Source organism: Macaca nemestrina, chromosome 6, assembly GCF_043159975.1.
Source record: "Macaca nemestrina isolate mMacNem1 chromosome 6, mMacNem.hap1, whole genome shotgun sequence".
NCBI lineage: Eukaryota > Metazoa > Chordata > Mammalia > Primates > Cercopithecidae > Macaca > Macaca nemestrina.
Window position 1 is genome coordinate 167,145,294 of NC_092130.1, and position 23,297 is coordinate 167,168,590.

A 23,297-nucleotide genomic window follows, 5' to 3' on the forward strand; every position below is an offset into this window, starting at 1 on the left:
AAAACTAAAATTAAGTGTATTTTATATTTCTATTTAATTGTATGTAACATGCATGAAAAATGATTTAGGTGCTAGCATATAGAGATACACAGAAAAAATAAAATAGCTTTACATTTTGTACTACATTAAGCTCATGAATTGCTTTCATATATATCATTAATGCATAATACTCTAGCAAGCTCATGAATTGCTTTCATATATATTATATCATTAATGCATAATGCATATATGCATATTCATATGCATATATATGTATGTACATATGATTTATGTATCTATACACACTCTCATTTCTGGGTTGTATTATACCCAGAAATATTAAGTGGCTTACATGAAATCACAGAGTTGATCAATGTGAGAAGCAGTAGTTTAATTTGTTTTTCCTGTCTTTCAGCCTAGTCAGAGCTGTTATGTAAGGTGGTGCAGATTTTGCACTGTGTCTCTTTCACAAAGATGACTGTGTGACTGTTGTACCTAAGAACTAGGCAATGCACCATCGCCTCAGCTGCACATGATCCTTCCAATACCCTTTCCGATGTTGCTTTCCTCCCTTTGTCTTGTTGGGGAAACAGGCATGTGCATAACCAAATGTGGTTGGCGAGATAAGTGGTACTTACGGCAGAATCTCAGTGCTGTACTGTGGAGTCCGGAGGAGGAGCTGATTAGTTTCCATAGGGGATTATATAAATCAGCATAATGAAAGAGTTGATCATTACTTGGGGGAATTTAATATTTATATTAATTTCTAGGAATTATGAAAGCTGAGTTGTCTAATAATAAATTAATTCAGTAACTGAATTGTTCTTAGGTTTAGGGCTGCTAGCTCAGAAAAGAGCCAGAGGGGAGCTCCATTCCTCAGCCTACCTGGTTTTCTGACCATCTGGTTTTCATGTCTTAAAATGCTGCTGTCACAGCTTGGGTTAATGATGATATCCCTGTGTGTGTAGATAGACAATGAGATTGGAATCTTGTTTAGGTTTTATAAATTGCATAAGATGCTGTCATGCCGACTATGATTCTCCAATTTCAGAGTAAAGTGATTGTCTATTCTTAAAGAACAGTATAGGTCCTTAGTACAAGTCCTTGCTAGAGACTTAATTTTTTTAAAATCAGTAACTGGATTGAGAGAAGTGACATGTTTTAGAAGATCATTCATCTAAATCAATATTTCACAAAGTGAATTTGGCTAATGATAATCCTGAGAGTTCTTTTTGGGCTTATAAATGGCTACTCTAGAAATATATAAGAAAGGATCCCATAATGAATGCTGGAAGCCAGCCTATAAGGTGAACACCACTTCATAGTCTATATGGTTTTTTTTTTAACTGAATATAAATGAACTAAGATCCTGAGGGTCCAGAACAAAGACAGTGAGAAGGACTGTCTGGAAGTGAGACTGGAGGAGTAAGTAGTGGGCACCATGGAGTTCCCTGTAAGTCACTAACGAGGAACCCCCTGGAGTCCTGAGGAGGATTGCATTGCCCTTTGGAAAGCTCGTTCTGGAGGTAGAGTGGAAAACAAGACGCAAGAGACATGGCTGCACTCAGAGAGACCTGAGAGGACACAGTTGCAGTCATTTTTCAGAAGGGAGGTTGGGCTGGACCAAGATGGTAAAAGTGAGAGAGGAAACAGAACAAGGATGCATTCAACCTTGACTAGGAAGTGGAACTGCCAGAACTTGTGATTGGTTGAGTAGAGGTTTATGTTAGTCTGTTCTTGCATTACTATAAAGAACGACCTGAGACTGGGTAATTTATAAAGAAAAGAGGTTTAATTGGCTCATGATTCCACAGACTATACAGGAAACATGACTGGGGAGGCCTCAGAAAACTTTCAATTATGTTGGAAGGGGAAGTAGACACTTCTCATCTGGCCGGAGCCCGAGCGAGAGTGAAGGTGGAGGCGCAACACACTTGTAAGCAACCAGATCTCGTGAGAACTCACTCATGAGACAGCACTGGGGCGATGGTGCTAAACCATTAGAAACCACCTCCATGATCCAGTCACCTCCCACCAGGCCCCACCTCCAACACTGGGGATGATAATTCCACATGAGATTTGGGTGGGGACACAGAGCCAAACCATATCAAGGTCGTTAGAGAAGAGGCATAGGAGACAGTGAGAAAAGTCAAAGATGACTCCAGGTTTCTTGTATTTATTTATCTATGTAAAAAATATTTACCAACAAACACGTAGTACCAGACACCCTTCTAAACACTGAGGATGAAATAATGAGGAAAATAGGGAAGACAAGATGCCTTCCCTCCTTACCTTCTAGTGGAGGACACAGGCAATAATCTAATAAGCGAACATATCTACTTGGTTTTATTAACTGGACCGCAGTTCATAACAGCAAAACAATGGATGAGGTGGGAACCCCAATCAAAGAGATTGGGAGGAATGTGGGTGGCAGAATACTACACAGATGACCGGTGATTCTTTCGACGGATTTTTTTGGGGGAGACAAAAAATTCTAGGTAAATTTATAAATCATGCAATATAGCCATTGTATATGACTCATAAAGAAGTTTCCAGGATTGACTGTAGTCAGGGAAGGCAATTTAAGAGGTCGTGACATTAATCCCTGTGAGAAAGAAAGACATAATGGAATGGGGGCCTACTGTCGTTTAGGTAGGAAGAGATACTTTAGAAAGCAGTGTTGAAATTATAATAGAAAAACTCAGTCTTGTTAGATGTGGAAATGTTTGTATGGGGCAATAGGTAGTTGGTGCCAGTTTCTGAGTTGAACACCCCAAAGGGGTGCAGACGTTGTGCTGAGCAAGGAATAGGAGTTGATGTTTGAATGTGCTTATTTTTGTGATGTTATGGAACATCCAGCTCAGACAGACCAGATGTCCAAGTGTACAGTTTTTTTCAAACAGCCCCAAATGGATAGCTATCTAAAGGAGTAGAACATACAGTACAGGAGGAGCATGGCTAATCTGAACATCTGAAATTCAGGTTGCCCCAAAGTCCAAAACTTTTTGAGCGCTGGCAAGCTCAAAAAGTAATGAGGAAAATAGGGAAGACAAGGTGCCTTCCCTCCTTACCTTCTAGTGGAGGACACAGGCAGTAATCTAATAAGTGAACATATCTACTTGGTTTTATTAACTGGACCACAGTTTATAACAGCAAAACAATGGATGAGGTGGGAACACCAATCAAAGAGATTGGGAGCACCCAATCTGGGTGCTGGAGGTTGGTCCAGCCCAACCTCCCTTCTGAAAAGCTGGAGCACCCCCCAGCTTTCATATCTTTTCAGCACACTACCAGATTCCCCCATGCAAGCATGTCCAATGTGTATTGTTCAAGGTACACGAATATTGTTTCACGCACAAAATTGTATAGATATGAAATACTTAATTTTAAATATTTTAAAATAAAATTTAAATAAACATATAAATACACATTTAAATACATACATACATACATACATACATACATACATACATAGTGTATAAAATTACTTCCTGGCTACGTACATAAAGTGTATATAGGAAACACAAATGGCTTTTATGTTTAGATTTGGGTACCATCCCCAAGATAACTCATTATATATATGCAAATATTCCCAAATCCGAAAACGTTCAAAATACAAAACACTTCTGGTTTCAAGCATTTCAGAGAAGGCATAGCCAATTTGCATTGTGTTTCAGGCCTTCAGGTGGTCTTACCAAACTTCCACACTCATTAGGTAACTATTGAATCTGCAACAATTCTAAAAATGGAAAGAACTCTCAACTTCTAGGTTCTCAAGTTACTTAATTTTTCTCCCTATTTTGTTGTGCTTTTGTCGATTTAACTCTTTTATGACATGTATAGCTTAGTGGTGATAGTGGTGATTTCCTATCATTTCAAAAAAATCAGGGTTGCAGTGGAGGGGAAGAAAGTATAGGTGTGTGGCTATTACTCTGTATTACTCTGACTATCCCACCTAATACTTTTTAGCTCTTGATAAAGCCTCCCAATAAATAAAATCTTCATGTGCCAAAAAGTGTTCTCATTAATAGACATGGGAATGTCTGAAAGTCCTAATTGGCCATAAGGAGGTGCATTTAAATTAATTGAAAAGAAGAGCAAATTTCGCCTAGTACATTAAACAATTTTGCATATATGTGGGGGGGATATGAAATTATTTTTGCCATTGTACTATTTCATGGGAGATTTGTAATTGAATGAGTTGTGATACATTTATATCTCATTCAATTTAAAAATGGTGAAAAATTTTCACATTCCTTGCTATTATTCATTAAAATGATGAGGCCAGGCACAGTAGCTCATGCCTGTAATCCCAGCACATTGGGAGGCCGAGGTGGGTGGATCACCTCAGGTCGGGAGTTTGAGACTAGCTTGGCCAACATAGTGAAACCCTGTCTCTCCTAAAAATACAAAAATTAGCTGGGTGTGGTGGTGGGCACCTGTAATCCCAGCTGTTGGGAAGCTGAGGCAGGAGAATCACTTGAACCCAGGAGGGAGAGGCTGCAGTGAGCCAAGATTGCACTCCAGCCTGGGCGACAGAGCAAGACACTGTCTCAAATAAATAAATAAATAAATAAATAAAATCGTGATGAAAACGTACAATGTGCAATTACTGTGAAGATTCTCAAGGATAGTTGTATAGAGTTTTGCTTTTTTTGTCTTATATTTTATCTCATTTTGTGGTTATATCTTGTTCATAAAAGTCACTTTTAACTGGTTTGTTTTTGTCATTAAATAAAACATTCTTTGGATAAGAGAAGGAGAATTTATTTTATCTTAATATACCTCCACTTTCTTCTGTATTTATACAACATCTTTAACATGATTTAAAATCATGCATTAGTAGATTCCTACAGTGATAGAAATGAAATGAGCTTTCGAGTTTTGAAGCTTCTAGAGTCTGAGAACTTCAAAGCCCTTTCTGCTTGCTTTGCAGTGCTAGACTCTGGTTACTCAGTGCATACATTTTGAAGGACAGTTGATTCCCAAGCCATATTGCACTTCCATGGACACGAGAACACCAGTCAAGAGCCTGGAGTCCTCTCCTCACATCCTCTTCCTTCCCCTTCCAGTGTCCCTTTTTTCAGTTATTTATTTATTTGTTTATTTCTTTATTTATGTAAGTTCTAGGATATATGTGCACAAGGTGCAGGTTTGATACTTAGGTATACATGTGCCATGTTGGTTTGCTGCACTTATCGACTCATCATTTACATTAGGTATTTCTCCTAATGCTATCCCTCCCCCAGCCCCCCACCCTAGACAGGCCCCAGTGTGTGATGTTCCCTGCCCTGTGTCCAAGTGATCTCATTGTTCAACTCCCACCTATGAGTGAGAACATGTGGTGTTTGGTTTTCTGTTCCTTTGATAGTTTGCTGAGAATGATGGTTTCCAGCTTTATCCATGTCCTGGCAAAGAACATTAACTCATCCTTTTTTATGGCTGCATAGTATTCCATGGTGTATATGTGCCACATTTTCTTAATCCACTCTATCATTGATGGACATTTGGGTTGGTTCCAAGTCTTTGCTTTGTGAACAGTGCCACAATAAACATATGTGTGCATGTGTCTTTATAGTAGCATGATTTATAATCGTTTTGGTATATACCCAGTTGTGGGATTGCTGGGTCAAATGGTAATTCTAGTTCTAGGTCCTTGAGGAATCACTACACTGTTCTTCCACAATGGTTGAACTAATTTACACTGCCACCAACAGTATAAAAACACTCCTATTTCTCCACATCTTCTCCAGCATCTGTTGTTTCCTGACTTTTTAATGATTGCCATTCTAACTGGCATGAGATGGTATCTCATTGTGGCTTTGATTTGCATTTCTCTGATGAACAGTGATGATGAGCATTTTTTCATGTGTCTGTTGGCTGCATTGATGTCTTCTTTAGAGAAGTGTCTGTTCATATCCTTTGCCCACTTTTTGATGGGGTTGTTTTTTTCTTGTAAATTTGTTTGAGTTCTTCATAGATTCTAGATATTAGCCCTTTATCAGATGGGTAGATTGCAAAATTTTTCTCCCATTCTGTAGATTGCCTGTTCACTTTGATGGTAGTTTCTTTTGCTGTGCAGTAGCTCTTTGGTTTAATTAGATCCCATTTGTCTATTTTGGCTTTTGTTGCCATTGCTTTTGGTGCTTTAGTCATGAGATCCTTGCCCATGCCTATGTACTGAATGGTATTGCCTAGGTTTTCCTCTAGAATTTTTATGGTTTTAGGTCCAACATTTAAGTCTTTAATTCATCTTGAATTAATTTTTGTATAAGGTTTAAGGAAGGGATCCAGTTTCAGCTTCCTACATATGGCTAGCCAGTTTTCCCAGCACCGTTTATTAAATAGGGAATTCTTTCCCCATTTCTTGTTTTTGTCAGATTTGTCAAAGATCAGATGGTTGTAGATGTGTGGTGTTATTTCTGAGACCTCTGTTCTGTTCTATTGGTCTATCTCTCTATTTTGGTACCAGTACCATGCTGTTTCGCTTACTGTAGCCTTGTAGTATAGTTTGAAGTCAGGTAGCGTGATGCCTCCAGCTTTGTTCTTTTGGTTTAGGATTTTCTTGGCAATGCAGGCTCTTTTTTGGTTCCATATGAAATTTAAAGTAGTTTTTTTCCATTCTGTGAAGAAAGTCATTGGTAGCTTGATGGGCATGGCATTGAATCTATAAATTACTTTGGGCAGTATGGCCATTTTCATGATATTGATTCCTTCTATCCATGAGCATGGAATATTCTTCCATTTGTTTGTGTCTTCTTTTATTTAGTTGAGCAGTGGTTTGTAGTTCTCCTTGAAGAGGTCCTTCACAGCTCTTGTAAGTTGGATTCCTAGGTATTTTATTCTCTTTGTAGAAATTGTGAATGGGAGTTCACTCATGATTTGGCTCTCTGTTTGTCTGTTAATGGTGTATAGGAATGCTTTTGATTTTTGCACATTGGTTTTGTATCCTGAGATTTTGCTGAAGTTGCTTATCAACTTAAGGAGATTTTGGGCTGAGATGATGGGGTTTTCTAAATATACAATCATGCCATCTGCAAACAGGGACAATTTGACTTCCTCATTTCCTAATTGAATACCCTTTATTTCTTTCTCTTGCCTGATTGCCCTGGCCAGAACTTCCAACACTATGTTGAATAGGAGTGGTGAGAGAGGGCATCCCTGTCTTGTGCTGGTTTTCAAAGGGAATGCTTCCAGTTTTTGCCCATTCTGTATGGTATTGGCTGTGGGTTTGTCATGCATAATTCCTATTATTTTGAGATACGTTGCATTAATACCTTGTTTGTTGAGAGTTTCCAGCATGAAGGCTGTTGAATTTTGTTGAAGGCCTTTTCTGCATCTATTGAGATAATTGTGTGGTTTTTTTGTAGTTGGTTCTGTTTATGTGATGGATTACCTTTATTGATTTGCATATGTTGAACCAGCCTTGCATCCCGGGGATGAAGCCCACTTGATCATGGTGGATAAGCTTTTTTATGTGCTGCTGGATTCGGTTTGCCAGTATTTTATTGAGGATTTTTGCGTCGATGTTCATCAGGGATATTGGTCTAAAATTCTCTTTTTTTATTGTGTCTCTGCCAGGCTTTGGTATCAGGATGATGTTGGTCTCATAAAATGAGTTAGGGAGGATTCCCTCTTTTTCTATTGATTGGAATAGTTTCAGAAGGAATGGTACTAGCTTCTGTTTTTACCTCTGGTAGAATTTGGCTGTGAATCCATCTGGTCCTGGACTTTTTTTGGTTGGTAGACTATTAATTATTGCCTCAATTTCAGAGCCTGTTATTGGCCTATTCAGAGATTCAACTTCTTCCTGGTTTAGTTTTGGGAGGGTGTATGTATCTAGAAATTTATCCATTTCTTCTAGATTTTCTAGTTTATTTGTGTAGAGGTGTTTATAGTATTCTCTGATGGTAGTTTATATTTCTGTGGGATCGGTGGTGATATCCCCTTTATCATTTTTTATTGCATCGATTTGATTCTCTCTTTTCTTCTTTATTAGTCTTGCTAGCTGTCTATAAATTTTGTTGATCTTTTTTTAAAAAAAAAAAACAGCTCCTAGATTCATTGATTTTTTGAAGGATTTTTCGTGTCTTTATCTCTTTCAGTTCTGCTCTGATCTTAGTTATTTCTTGCCTTCTGCTAGCTTTTGAATGTGTTTGCTCTTGCTTTTCTAGTTCTTTTAATTGTGATGTTAGGGTGTCAATTTTAGATCTTTCCAGCTTTCTCTGGTGGGCATTTAGTGCTATAAATTTCCCTGTACACACTGCTTAAATGTGTCCCAGTTCTTCTCGTTTTAATATCTTTTTACGTACTGCAAGGAAGGTTTTTTTGTTTTATTTTGTTTTTGTTTTTTGAGACAGAGTCTCGCTCTGTCACCCAGGCTGAAGGCAGCGGCGTGATCTTGGCTCACTGCAAGCTCCGCCTCCCAGATTCACACCATTCTCCTGCCTTACCCTCTGGAGTAGCTGGGACTATGGGCGCCTGCTACCATGCCCGGCTAATTGTTTTTGTATTTTTGGTAGAGACAGGGTTTCACCATGTTAGACAGGATGGTCTCGATCTCCTGACCTCGTGATCTGCCCACCTCGGCCTCCCAAAGTGCTGGGATTACAGGCGTGAGCCACCGCGCCCAGCCTTAAGGAAGGTTTTTTATAGAGTGCAGTATGGTCTTCTCTTGCACCACCTAAGCTCAGAATGTAAAAATGAGAGAGAAGACGTAAGTGGGCTTTTTTCACTCTGTGTCAGGGAATGAGAATTCAATCAGTGTAATTGCCTCTGCCCAAAAGAGTGGGTATGAGCTGTGCCAGGTGACAGCAGCCAGTTTCAGCCTTCAGACCATGATGGGCTGTGCAGCTCAGAGTGCAGACCTCAGAAGCTTCTCACACAGTACCCTTGTTTAATTTTGTTGCTGGTTGTAGGGAAACTATTAGCAAGACTTTGAATAATGGGGAACATAGTGTCACGAACAGAAGCTTAATAAGACAAAAGCAAATTTTTAGAAATGGACAGAAGAATCTCATCCCACTCAAATTCACATTGGTTAGAATTTCATTTCCTTCTAAATTCAACTGGATTTTCAAAGTTTGTGAATGTTATACAAGATATTTTAGGTACTTTAGAATTTATTAGAATTAAGGGGGGAAATTTGGCTTTTTCTAAGTAATTCATATCAGTTCAAAGGTTACCAGTTTTTGTTGTTTTTTAGAATAATTGACCATGTTTTAGGGGATATTTTCACAGATGTTTCAGTTGATTTTCTTTTTTTCACAGAGGACAATAGAGAGCTATGTGGATAAACGAATGGGTACAACGTATGGCCCTCCTGCGGGAAAGAAGATGACTGTTTTTATTGATGATGTGAATATGCCAGTAATCAATGAGTGGGGAGACCAGGTATCATCATTCCATTGTGCATTTTGTTTAATTTGGTATTGGTTTATTCTATGAAGAGTTTTTAAAAATTAAATTTTTTTTTTTTTTACTTTTTCAAGATATAATGTCTGAATTCCAGTAAAGTTCATTCTTTGGAAACGCTCAAGGAGTTAGGTTCCAGGGATGGAAAGGAATGATGCTTTAATTCTGAAAGTTGTCTTTCTTAGGTTACGAATGAGATAGTGCGACAGCTGATGGAACAAAATGGATTCTATAACCTAGAGAAGCCTGGGGAGTTCACCAACATCGTGGACATCCAGTTTTTGGCAGCCATGATCCATCCTGGTGGTGGACGCAATGACATACCCCAAAGACTCAAGAGGCAGTTCTCTATATTTAACTGCACGTTGCCCTCTGATGCTTCCATGGACAAGATCTTTGGTAAAGTAAAGGTCGAGAGGGCGTGGGGTGGAAGGGTGAGGAAGAATACCTGCTTGTGTTCCTTCCTGGAAATCTTCACCCGAGAGCCACACAGAAAGCGCATTGGGTGGCTCTTTGGTCTGCAGCCTCCATCACTCTCAGCAGCGTGTTTCCTTTCCTATAGGGATCGATTCTAGGTGTGTCCTGATTTGGATGCCTCGGTAGATCATTTCCATCTATGGTTTTCTTTAACTCTTTCTAACTTCTTAAGCAAGGAAGTTTAACATTACATGAACATAGAAATGAAATTGTTGCCCCGCAGATGAGATTGTTTCCTCATGGGTACATAGTTTTGAGGTCTGGATTGCTATGTTCCATGTCAAAAGTTTATGTAGGTGATACTTTAACTATCCCACAGAATGATTTTGGCTAAAGAAATAACGGCACCCGGAGTGCAGATTAGACACAGTCTGAAATTCAGAGTAATTTACTGGATTGTAATAAGTTATTGATTAAATATGGAGTATTTCGTAGATAATTTAGCTGAACAATCACTAGCCAAATAAGTAACCATGTTTGCCTACCCGAGTAATGATAATGCACTTATAACTTATTTGTGCAGGAAAGAATGTAAAGGTTTGAACACATTTATGTTAAGTATTTAGTGTACAATTTCTGAAGCTGCTATTGAGAAAAAGCTCATCAGGATTACCCTAATTAATTTCTGGCAAACGAAAATGTCATCTGGGTGCCCCCGGCTAGTCAAGTGTGGCAGTAATCTCCAGTCACAGCAGGGAGCGAGGTCTGGAAACCAACAGACATTGGAATTATCTAAGCTTGGGAAAAGTAAAATGGAACAGAAAGAATGTTATCATTTTTAATTATTCCTTATTGCCTGGAAAATTTTACATATAAAGTAAATGAAAGTAGTTTATAGTGCATGGAAAGGCAACGACAGAAAGTAGAAACCTTAGAGGACTTATAAAAATATTTTTCTTTTCTTATTACAAGGTAACTTCATACATTTATCCTTGTTCCCCATTTAGTAATATTGAAGTGGTGCAGCCAGAGTTTTCAGCAGTATTTCTTAATCACTTTTTCAGTGTTTTGAATATTCATTTTCTTAAACCTGTGTCTATTTTTTGGGATACTGTATTTGAAAAAGCAAGAGAACATCAACATACTTTTATATATGATTATCTATTAAAATGTTTAATGACGTGTGCAAACTCTATGCTATAATGTTTTTCATTTTCATTTAATTTCGTTGAATGGCTAATCAAAATGCTGTAATTTCCCCACTTTCAGGTGTGATTGGGGTAGGCTACTACTGTACTCAGAGGGGTTTCTCAGAAGAAGTGAGAGATTCTGTCACAAAATTGGTGCCCCTGACGCGCCGACTATGGCAGATGACCAAGATGAAAATGCTTCCTACCCCTGCAAAATTCCATTATGTGTTTAACCTACGAGATCTTTCTCGGATCTGGCAGGGAATGCTGAACACTGCTTCAGAGGTCATCAAGGAACCAAATGTAGGTGACACTGAGGAAAGAAAAACAGATAACATTGCTATTAATCATATATTCTAAATATTTTTACTACTTTATTTTTTACTTGAACTTTGAACATATTTTGGAATGTTTCAGCATGGGTATCTTTACTGCATTTTAACTAACATAATGAAAGAAGTAAATTCTGTCAGAAAATGTCAATGATAGATTCCAACTAGGTTTGCGTTTCAGAGCATCATATACACAATTACTTTTTAACGAATAGAATAAAAGAAATAATTGATTTTATTTTCCCACTTCTAGTCTAAGAAGAAGATATGTTTCTTATACTAAATAATAGAAACAACCACTGTGGATTTTATTGTATAATAGTCTTCATATTTTAAGCTTGACATTTTAACTTAAAAAGTAATTATCTTTATAATAAATATTCAAAATTTAAAAAACCCATTTTGTTGATAATCATCCATGATTTTTCTTTTCCATGTAACTGGATGCACTAAACGAATTACATACATTGGTAAAATTGAAGAGAGGCAGCATAGAAAAATGATCATTTGTACACACACTTGAATATGACATTTCCCAGTGTTATAAGAATTTCCCTCAAACTAAGAATGCTATGTAGAAATCCAGTATGCTTTTGTTCCAAAGCGTAGCCTATGTGCCCAGGCTAAGACAGGGTTGGCCTCTCTTTAAGCCTTTCTAGAGCTAAAGAAGTAATTAAGCAAATGGGTTTCAGGGGATTTCTCCATATAAACACACAGAGACGCTGAAAATATCAACAAAACTGTTGATTAAGCACAAGTGTTGATTACTTAAAAAACCCACCGTTGTCCCAGATGCTTGCAATATAGGTAACCAAACTTGCTGATTATTTTTTCTTTTTAAAATTATTTGTTGATTTATTTTTAACTTTTATTTTAGCTTTGGGGGTACATGTGAAGGTTTGTTCCATAGGTAAACATGTGTCATGGTGGCTTGTTGTACAGATTATTTCATCGCCCACGTATTAAGCCCAGTACCCAAAAGTTATCTATTTGCTCCTCTCCCTCCTCTCACCTTCCACCCTCAAGCAGACCTCAGTGTCTGTCATTTCTGTCTTTGTGTTCATGAGTTCTCATTTTTAGCTCCCACTTGTAAGTGAGAACATGCGGTGTATTAGTCCGTTTTCATACTGCCATAGAAACTGCTGGTGACTGGGTAATTTGTAAAGAAAAGAGGTTTAATCGACTCACAGTTCAGCATGTCTGGGGAGGCCTCAGGAAACTTACAATCATGGTGGAAAATGAAGAGGAAGCAAGGCACCTTCTTCACAAGATGGCATGAAGGAGAAGTGCAGAGCAAAAGGGGAAGAGCCTCTTATAAAACCCTCAGATCTCGTGAGAACTCATTCAGTATCAGGAGAACACCGTGGGGGAAACCTCCCCTGTGATTAAATTACCTCCACCTGGTCTCTCCCTTGACATGTGGGGATTATGGGGATTACAATTCAAGATGAGATTTGGGTAGGGATGTATCATGTGGTATTTGGTTTTCTGTTCCTGCGTTAGTTTGCTAAGGATAATGGCCTCCAGCTCCATCCATGTTTCCATGAAAGACATGATCTCATTCTTTTTTATGGCTGTGTAGTATTCCATGGTGTATAGGTAACACATTTTCTTTATCCAATCTGCCATTGATGAGCAATTACGTTGATTCTGTGTCTTTGCTATTGTGAATAGTGCTGCAGTGAACATTCACGTCCATGTGTCTATAGTAGAATGGTTTATATTCCTCTGGGTATATACCCTAGGATTTCTAGGTCAAATGGTAGTTCTGCTTTTAGCTCTTTGAGGAATCACCATAGTGCATTCCACAATGCTTGAACTAATTTACACTCCCATCGATAGCATATATGTGTTCTCTTTTCTCTGCAACCTTGCCAGCATCTGTTATTTTTTGGCTTTTTAATAATAGCCTTTCTGACTGGTTTGAGATTGTATCTCAGAGCGGTTTTGATTTGCATTTCTCTAATGATCAGTGATGTTGAGCTTCTTTTCATATGTTTGTTGGCCACATGTATGTCTTCTTTTGAGAAGCATCTGTTAATGATATTTTGGGGAAAACTCACTTTCCTTCCTGCAGAGAAGTGAGAGTCTGTTTAGCAGCGTGAATATTTTAACTTGATTTTTTTCCCTCAAAGTTATTTACAAGTTAATGGAATTGTTGAAGTCAGTTCTCAAAGATTACTATTGAAGTATCCGTTTTTGATGCTTATTTTAAATCAGCATAAACAATTCCAGCAATTGATGTTATAATAAACTTTTGTCTTAACTGAATCATTGAATATACTTCACTGAACTCCTTTTATATTCAGGCAACCAGATAGCATTCTATCACTAGTAATGCAATGGCCTAAAAATCTGTAACCTGAAAAATGTTACGAAGCTAAGAAATTTCCACCAGTCTTTCATATAAAATAATGAGCTTACACATACATTTGTTGTTCTTGCTATATAAACAGGAGTATTGAGCAATTACTCTCCTCAACTTGCAGTTAACTTTGGGCCTTGGATTATCTGGATTAGGTGCTGGCTTTCTTTTGTTCAGATAATCCAGTTTTTGCCACAAATTTTATTCACTTTGTGTTAAGTGAATACACCTTTGTAATTTTTCAGTTGTATACATGAGAGTTGTTCATGTTTTATATCTTATGTTGTACTCTGGCCACATGAATGTAGATGTCTTATTAAAAGACTAATTTTTCACAAACTGAAGACTCTTACATAGAATGTTAGTTTGTTGATTGGTCAGAGCAATTTTCAATATTATTGTTGAAGGATTTTTTCTTCTTAATTCAGAGACTGCAAATGAACAGACTACTTTCTATTTAATATACTTAAATGATACCCATTTGAAGTGAAGTTGAGCATATTTGAACCCTAACTTTTTAAAATGTTGCATCTTCAATCAGGAAGAATAATACTCTACAGTACTGTCAACTTGAATTCCCAGTTACGGCATAATAGGAATTACTAACACATTTTAATTATACTTTCAACAGGACCTGTTAAAGCTCTGGAAGCATGAATGTAAACGTGTTATAGCGGACCGTTTCACAGTGTCCAGTGATGTGACCTGGTTTGATAAGGCTTTAGTAAGTTTGGTAGAGGAGGAGTTTGGTGAAGAGAAAAAACTGTTGGTGGATTGTGGAATTGACACATATTTTGTGGATTTCTTGAGAGATGCGCCTGAAGCTGCAGGTAAACTATTGAAGTGGAATTTGGAATTCCCCAAAAGGTGTTCCCTAAAGGGAAATCTGAAGACAGAAGATTCAGTTTATGGATGTTGAGTTTCTTTCTAGTAAACTTTACTGATACAAGCCTGAGACATAGTAGATGCTCAATAAAACTAGGATGAGTGAATAAATGCGTGATCATGGAGTTTAAAGATGAACTATTTTATGCATATCATGCTTGGATATTAAAGTAGAGTGGAGAGGCAGGATAGGGTAGGAGAGAGTGCACAGGACTTGCAGTCTGGCAGATAGAGGTGAGTTTGAGGAAGGAATCCACCACACATTAATTAGCTGGGCATCTCGGCACTCTCTTGAACCTCATTCTCCTCATTTATAAAAGTAAAAGTGTTACTATATGCATCACGTGCACCATGGGGAGTCCATGAAATGTTATCTGTAGAATGGCTTGGGCAGTCTATGGCCCGTAGTCACTGCAAAATGAAAGGCCGCAAATATAATTATAATTATTATTATTCAGGTCATCCTGAATGTTGAAAATAAAAAGGAAAACTTCCAAATGTATGAGAGGGTCATTAAATGGAATGAGATTGGAATGAGATGGCTGATGTGGGGCAAGCTTTTGTGGTTATGGTTCCAGGGGAAATTGAGATATATGACTTTTCTTATGAAAAGAGGCAGTGCTCCACTTTTTTCCCCCTCAGAAGTAACTAGGCTTAATTAAAAATATTTTTCTTTCATTTAATAACCTCTTCTAATACTGAGGATGGATTTTAAGTTAATTTGCAGATTTTTAAAAGCATGTTTAAAAATATGCTATCTTGAAAATGATTGGAAACGACTAGGCAGTGCCTCTCTAGATTTGATAACCATAACTGTGATCTGTCAAAAGTTTCTGAGTGACAATTGCAAAAGAATGTTTATTTCTGGCGATGCAATTGGAATGATCCTTCTACAGAAAGAAGCTGACACATTTTATTTCAATCAGGTCAAACACGTACAAAAATCCTGTAAGAGTAAGGGCATCTTACAAGATAATTAAAATTTATGTAATTTATTCCCTGTAATTCAGAAGGATAAATAACCAGATTATGGTTTTTCAAGGACCAAAATACAACTGCTGCATTTTGGGGGCCTGGGAGAGGGTCTAGAGACAAATGCATAATCTTTTGTGTCATTGAGACACTTTGTTTCTCAAAGCTTGATATGGGCATTTATAAGAGTTGTGACTATTGGAATTTGACTAGTGAGAGCTTTGCAGATAGGTCAGTCTTAATGATTGTGTTAAACCATCTCCTTGTTTGTTATCAAAAGGTTAATATAGTATTATGTTAGGACACAGTCAATTGAAAATCTTACGCCGTAAGATTTGAAAGATCCACTCATTCTTCTTGTATCCGGTGAAATTCTAAGTTGTTATTGGTATATTCAGCTAATGTGTCCCTTTTTTTCCCCTGCTACTAATGTTAATTGATTGTGAATTTATAGATGCCCCATTTAGCTTTTTCTTGGGTTTTATGATTTTTTTTTTTTTTTAAACAGTCTTGCTCTGTTGCCCGGTCTAGAGTACAGGCTTGTCTTTTGGCAACCTTGGCTTCCTGGCGAGTCTCCTGCCTCAGCCTTCTGAGTAGCTGGAACTACAGGCACATACCACCAGGCCTAGCTAATTTTTGTAATTTTAGTAGAGATGGGGTTTCACCATGTTGGTCAGGCTGGTCTTGAACTCCTGACCTCAAGTGATCTGCCCACCTCGGCCTCTGCTTTGTAGTTAATACTGTAAAAGTGTTAAGCTGGTGTGTTATATATTTCTAATTTTTTAAAAAAGTATATCGATTTTAATACATCTTGCCCTAGTGAAATAATCTAATATGTTTATTCATTTAGGAAATTGTTTTTCTATTTCTCTCAATCCTCCACCCCATATTATAAGTCACTTCTATTTTTACCACTGACCTGAGATTTGTGAATTATAAAAATTTCCTGAGTAAACACAATAATTTTTTCTTTTTATTCTTATCAGACAGTTATGTAATTCTTAACTTCCCTTGCTGATTCTGACATTCAGTCCCTACTGTTTTGACTTTCACTTGACCATTAAGCTAATATGTCTGGGAGGAGCTTTGAAATGCCAACAATCAGTTGTGGGTTCAAATTCAATTCAATGACGATAACATTATTTGAAATTGACTTGCTAGATAGGAAAGTACAGAGACTGCATATGATCACAAAAATCCTAATGCTGCTGTTGTTTCCTTTCTTCTGTTTTTGCAAAATGCACACTATGGCATTTTGCTTAAAATGAATGTTATTCAGTGTTAGGCTGTAGAGCTTTGATTGCATTAATTTAGGTTGAAGGCAAAATGCAGGTATTTGAAGAAACTTAACTGATTCTTCTTTCCCACCGAAGGTGAAACATCTGAAGAGGCTGATGCTGAAATGCCTAAAATGTATGAGCCCATTGAATCTTTTAGTCGCCTAAAAGAGCGTCTGAATATGTTCCTGCAGCTGTATAATGAGAGTATCCGTGGCGCCGGCATGGACATGGTGTTCTTTGCTGATGCCATGGTTCACTTAGTCAAGGTACGGTAGCCACTCCAAGTAGTGCCTTGTGGTAGTGACAGACATTTGGTTTCACGCCAGAGTCCTCTCCCTCTTTTATTTTCATTTCCTAGGAGAATCTTCAGTTTAAAATTAGACTCCATGCTATATTCCAATTTAATTTCCAAGCTGAATGCAACATGTCGCACCTTATAGGCTTGAAATAAGAGCCTGTGTACTTTAAATGTGTGATGTGATAATTTTATTCAGTGTTTCTATATAGCTTCCAGCTCCATGGTTTCACCACGGAGGCTGAATATGGTTGACATCTGAGTTCAGAACACAGACAAAGTCTGCATCTTTTTGTATCATGCAAAGAATATCCTATAAAAAATAGTACATAAGCCTTGAGGACATTATGTTATGTGAAGTAAGCCAGACTCAAAAGGGCAAATATTGTATAATTCTACTCATCTAAATCCCCAGTGTAGCCAAAATCGGAGACAAAAAGTAGAATGGAGAATTCCAGGGTTGGGTGGAGAGGGGATTGGGGAGTTAGTGTTAAATGGGTACAGAGCTTCAGTTTTGCAAGATGAAAAGCGTTGTGGAGATCAGTGGTGCTGATAGTTGCACACCAACGTAAATGTACTTAATGATTATGAACAATATACTTAAAAATGGTTACAGTGGTAAATTTTAGATTATGTGTATTTTACCATGATTAGAAACAATAATTTAAAAATAGTGTATAAACGGTTGACTTTGAGATGAAAATTCTGTTAGAATGAAATCCACCAGGAAAATATAATTTCTATTCTAGTTTGTCATATGAGAAGGGGTTCCCAACCCCTGGGCCACAGACCAGTACCTGTCTGTGGGCTGTAGGGAACAGGGCTGCACAGCAGGAGGTGAGCAGCAGGTAAGCAAGTGAAGCTGAGCTCTGCCTCCAGCGGCATTAGATTTTCATAGGAGCGCGAACCCTATTGTGAACTGCTCATATGAGGGGTCTAGGTTGCGCGCTCCTTATGAGAACGGAATGCCTGATGGTCTGTCACTGTTTCCCATCACCCTCAGATGGGACCATCTAGTTGTAGGAAAACAAGCTCAGGACACCCACTGATTTTACGTTATGGTGAGCTGTATAATTATTTCATAATAAACTACAATGTAATAATAATAGAAATCAACTGCACAATAAATGTAATGCGCTTTAATCATTCCCAAACCATCACCCACCCCCCTCCCATCCGTGGAAAAATTGTCTTCCACGATCCTGGTCCCTGGTGCCAAAAAGGTTAGTGACTGCTGATATGAGTCATTACCGTATCCATTTTTAGAACAGTTGATCCTGAAAGGTTGGAAGTAAAATGTATTATTTTGTTTGAAAACGTATGTGACTTAATTTATCTACAGTGCAAGATAATGCCATTTAAAATCCATTGTTGATATTCTCACTTTGTTGATATCAACTACTTTTCCAGACTACATCCTTTTAGTTAGAAAGAAAATGATTTGACCTTGTCTTCCATGATCTTAGGTTCAACCGTGAGGAACCACTGCATAATTACAAATTGTCACCTCTAGAAATTACTGAATCTACAAATGGAGGGGGTTTTAGAGGTTATCTAGTCAACTATTCTGCTGAATATAGGGATTGCCTGTCTGCTCCTCTTCCCTGCAAGAAAGTGAGAAAAGCATTTCCGCAAGGCTGGAGTAAGTCAGAGAGAGGGAAGGAAGACAGAGAGGTTGTTCGGGAGTTGGGTCTCCCCAGCACGAGGGCACTTGGCTTGGCAACTCTGTGGATTCGTAGAATCTGAGACATCTGTACTGAATTATGAGCTCAAATATTCTTCCACAGCCAACTATAAATAACATTTGGAAATGAGCTCTTAATTTATAGTCGATTAAGTGTTGTTTCAGGAAGAATAAACATTATGTCATTTTTAATAATTAAAAGGAAGAAAAAGAAAAGGGCAAATGTATTTTCTAAGTGAGTATCACCAAAGGCAATTTCATGACAAATTGCCTGCCTGCTAGAGACAAAATCCGATTGACCTGGGATTTCATAGCTCAAGCTGAAGATGCAGTTATTTATGTTAAGTGTCGTGCTTGAGCAAGTTCACTGGAACTGCTGTTTTCTCCATGATTCGCAGCCCAGATGAAGAGTGAGGAGGCTTTCTCGAAACACTTTGGGTGTGATGTTGGAGGTGTGAAGGCCTCGGTGCTGCGGCCTCGCTGGTGTTTTCTCTCACTCTCTGCCTCTTGTCTGTCTGCTCTGGAATTGGCCGAAGAATCCGTGACTAGAGTTTTTGAGCTAAAATGTTGCATTCCTCTCCACTTCCCGGCTGGCCCTGTCTTCTCTCATCTTTTGTGCACAGCGCATCCACACTCTGTGTCATGCTGCTGTGAGCCTTGAAATACGTGGCCTAGTTACACGGCACGATAGAAGCCAAGAGTCAGAATTGCAGGGAAAAACTGCAGCAAAACAGGATATGATATGAGACCAAGCCTATTTCTTAGTTCCTTTCTTAGTTAGAAACTCAATTTTCTTTCAATACAGCGTATCTGTGTGATGCCTCTTTTGTCTCTTTGGTGAAAGTTCAAACCATGGTGTACATGGTTTTGCATGATCTAGTTCCTGCTTACCAGCCAGCCTCCTGAGTCATGCTCTGCCTGGTGTGTGATCCAGAACAACAGGCTGCTGGTGGGTAAACATATCATGATCCTGGAGCGCCTCCCCAACATGCATTCCCCACCCATACTACCTTGTGGAAAGTTTATCTGTCTGTGTGTTTGCCTCCCTATCAGAAGATTAGACTCTAGTCGGGTGGGTTCCCGTCTTAGTGACCTCAGTCTTGACAGGATGGACCACCGCTGAGAACCACACAGAGAATCTGGATACATTGTTTGGAATTTAATCAAGTCCCCCAGATAAGTCCTAAACAATCCTTTGCTGCCTTATTTCCTGATATTTCCATATCCCATACTGAAGTTCTCACCTCAGGGGACACTGCAGGCCTTTTGCTAATTCTGAGATTTTGTGTGTCTCACTCCTTCTGAAAAGGTAGCTCAGCCCGTGCGTGGCACACCACCTTCTTTGTGTGATACACTTCTAGTCATCCAGGTCAAAGTCCAGCTCTGCACCTAAGACTTACCTCACCCAGGCGGGGATGTTTCCCGGCATTCTTTCCTCTGGTTGCCCATCACTCCTGTCTCTGTGCCAGTGCTCACCGTGGCTCATGACCCCAGCCTCTGTCCCCTGTTCCAGTGTGAGCTCCTGAGGGGCAGGGTGGACATTATTCATTTCTGAATACTCGCTGATGAAATTGAAAACGCATATCTCCATCACACAATCTGCGTATAACAGGACAAAATAGCCGTATTTGAGGGTCTCGCTGGATTTAACTAGATTATGAGGTTTTGAGTCTGCTTTGCAAGCCTTCTCTGTTCATGTATCTGTTCCTTTGTCAGGTATGTTTTGCGGGTTTACCATGTGTTGGAAACTGAGAATAGAACATTTTAATATAAGACCTTGGCCCAGTTCCAAGTAAAGGTTTTGGGATGAAGATTCCTTAATACCTAATTAACAACATCTTGATATATCCACCCACATCAAACAAAGGAAATGATGATGGTTGAAAAGTGGCAAGCAAGGAAAGGCACAGAATGTTCTAGTGTGGCTTCCAAGTAGCTCCTTACTTGCCCCATCTTTCCCTCCTGAAGCTGTGTCAGGGGAAGATCTGAAGAGGCATATATGACCCTCTCCACTCACAATGACTTTGGCGAGAATCACATAGAGGAGACAAGCAGGAGGCTGGAAAAACAGGGCATATGCACTTGCCAGTCCTGCAGGTTCTCAGGTCCACATAGAGATGGAAAATATGTTATCCTTTTCCCAAGGTTCACACTAAACTGGGGAAAGTAATTCAAAACCAGGCGTATTTTCAACAGGAGTAGAATGTACTGCAGCTAGTGAGGGAATTCTGAGAAAGGATGTTTAACAAAACCTTGGCAGAATGCAGAGCCCCAGTGACTACAGAAAGATTCCCTGGCCATGGAGAAGTGACCCCTTCCAGTCCCTGCCCACCCTCTATCATTCTTCTAAGAAAGGTGGACATCGCAGTGATACCCCTAGGCTCAAACTGCAGTTAGGAGGGAAAGAGAAACAGTTCTCGCATAAGGTATAAAGAACATCAAGGGGAATTCTATACTCAGTCTGTCCTGGGTAGGTTTGGAAGACTGATGGTGTCATTAGTCCATTCAACACAAACGAAGCCAAATAAACATGGACTTCTGCCACAAGGGGGCTGTGGAATAGTCTGGGGCTATTGAACAGCGTGAAGTGGTCCCCCCTGCCAATCTATAATCACTTATTGGTAGATACCTTAGGTATCACCCTCTTTGCCAAGTAATAGGAGGGTGTTTATGCTCATTTTCTTTCTTTTTAAAATCCCAATATCTATACCACATGTATTAGTTCATTTTCATGCTGCTGATAAAGACACACCCAAGACTGGGAAGAAAAAGAGGTTTAATTGGACTTATAGTTCCACATAGCTGGAGAGGTCTCAGAATCACAGTAGGAAGTGAAAGGCACTTCTTACATGGCGGCGGCAAGAGGAAAAATGAGGGAGATGCAAAAGCAAAAACCCTTGAGAAAACCATCAGATCTCATAAGACTTAGTCACTACCATAGGAACACTATGGGGGAAGCCGCCCCCATGATTCAGTTGTCTCAGTTATCTCCCACCAGGAGATAATTCCCACCACAACACATGGGAATTATGGGAGTACAATTCTAGATGAGATTTGGGTTGGGACACAGCCAAAGCATATCACCTTATTTTGGGGGGTTTTCTTCCCTTCAATTTAAATTTGAACGCTTTTCAAATGTGGAGGATATTCTAATCAACCACATGCCCTGCATGCCAAGGGTAGACATTGTTTTGACATTTCTGTTCTCCTTCCTATCATACCCTATTAGGTCGAACCAACTAACAGGAATCCTCAAAGTCCCCTTTAGATAGATATCTCCTTTAAAAGCCAGAGCAAGCACAGTCTGAGCTGTGTGCTGACTTTTCTGCCCTGGTGTCCTCCTGGTTTCTAAAGGCACACCCCATGGTTCCCACCCCATCTGATGCAGCCCAACACTGTTCTATTTCAGAAGTGCCCTCATTCCTTCAACCAGTATATCTCCAGTCTGATCTTGAGACACCTATATCTTCCAAAATAATAATTATACCTCATTCATATAGTGAATAAATAGGAAAAGTAGAACATTTACATGTTGAAAGATACATGCTTTTTTTGTTCTGTATTACAGATCTCTCGTGTCATTCGTACTCCTCGGGGAAATGCCCTCCTGGTTGGAGTGGGCGGATCAGGAAAGCAGAGCCTGACGAGGTTGGCTTCATTCATTGCCGGCTACATTTCCTTCCAGATCACTCTGACGAGGTGACAAGCTTTTACTTTAACTAACCTAACACGGATTTTGATAAAAGGTGCTCAGAGGCCACCTGAAGTTCAAATGCATTTCCCTTACATAAAAGAGTCACAGTCGTTTTCCTTCTTGAATGTTGACTTATCATCTTCCTCTGTCAACCTTTGTCAGAGACCATAAACATTTCATATTCATAACTTGCTTTTGAAATATTTCGAATTCTCACTTAGTAGCCGCCTCCCTGCTTTTATGTTATATATGACAGTGTCTTGCGTGCACTTCTTTTGGTGAATTTCGGAAGAAAATTGTCCCTTTTGAGTGTTAATTCAGATTTCAAGAATGTTAGTACGGTGGAAAAATAGATGAATATTGGTTTACTCATTCAAACGTTTCAAAATGGTTATTGAACGCTGCCTATGTGTTAGGCCTGGCTAGGTGAGCGAGGTGAGTATAGCTGTATCGTCAGGGACTTTGTAGCAACTCAAGGGGACAGACAACTAAGCAACCAACTCACCCAATAAGGTGTGATTCATAGGCACCATCCATGATAAGGAAATACATGCAGACCAAATCCTATTGAAGCTTGAGGGAAGAACTCCCAACCTAGTCTAGGGGATGATTAGAAAAGACTTCCTGGAGAAAGTGATTAAACTGAAACCTCGATATGGGAAGACTGAGAGCAGAAGAACAGTAAAGTGTGTTCCAGGCAGAAGAATCAGCACAGGTGAAGTAAGCCCTGGAAGAAGTTAAATACTGCAGAGTGTACAGTGTAGGGTGGCAAGTGGGAATGGAAGAGAAA

The 23,297-nt window shown here is 39.0% G+C and overlaps 1 protein-coding gene across 1 annotated transcript in view; it reads left to right on the forward strand.

Annotated features, from left to right (window-relative positions):
- LOC105492325 (dynein axonemal heavy chain 5) overlaps positions 1-23,297 on the forward strand; it is a 257,015-nt gene that overhangs the window by 143,500 nt on the left and 90,218 nt on the right. Inside the window, exons 48-53 of the mRNA XM_011759339.3 lie at positions 9,250-9,372; positions 9,579-9,792; positions 11,080-11,303; positions 14,329-14,527; positions 16,928-17,100; positions 22,382-22,512. Of these exons, the coding sequence (XP_011757641.2) occupies positions 9,250-9,372; positions 9,579-9,792; positions 11,080-11,303; positions 14,329-14,527; positions 16,928-17,100; positions 22,382-22,512 (1,064 nt within the window). The remainder of the gene's footprint in view (positions 1-9,249; positions 9,373-9,578; positions 9,793-11,079; positions 11,304-14,328; positions 14,528-16,927; positions 17,101-22,381; positions 22,513-23,297) is intronic.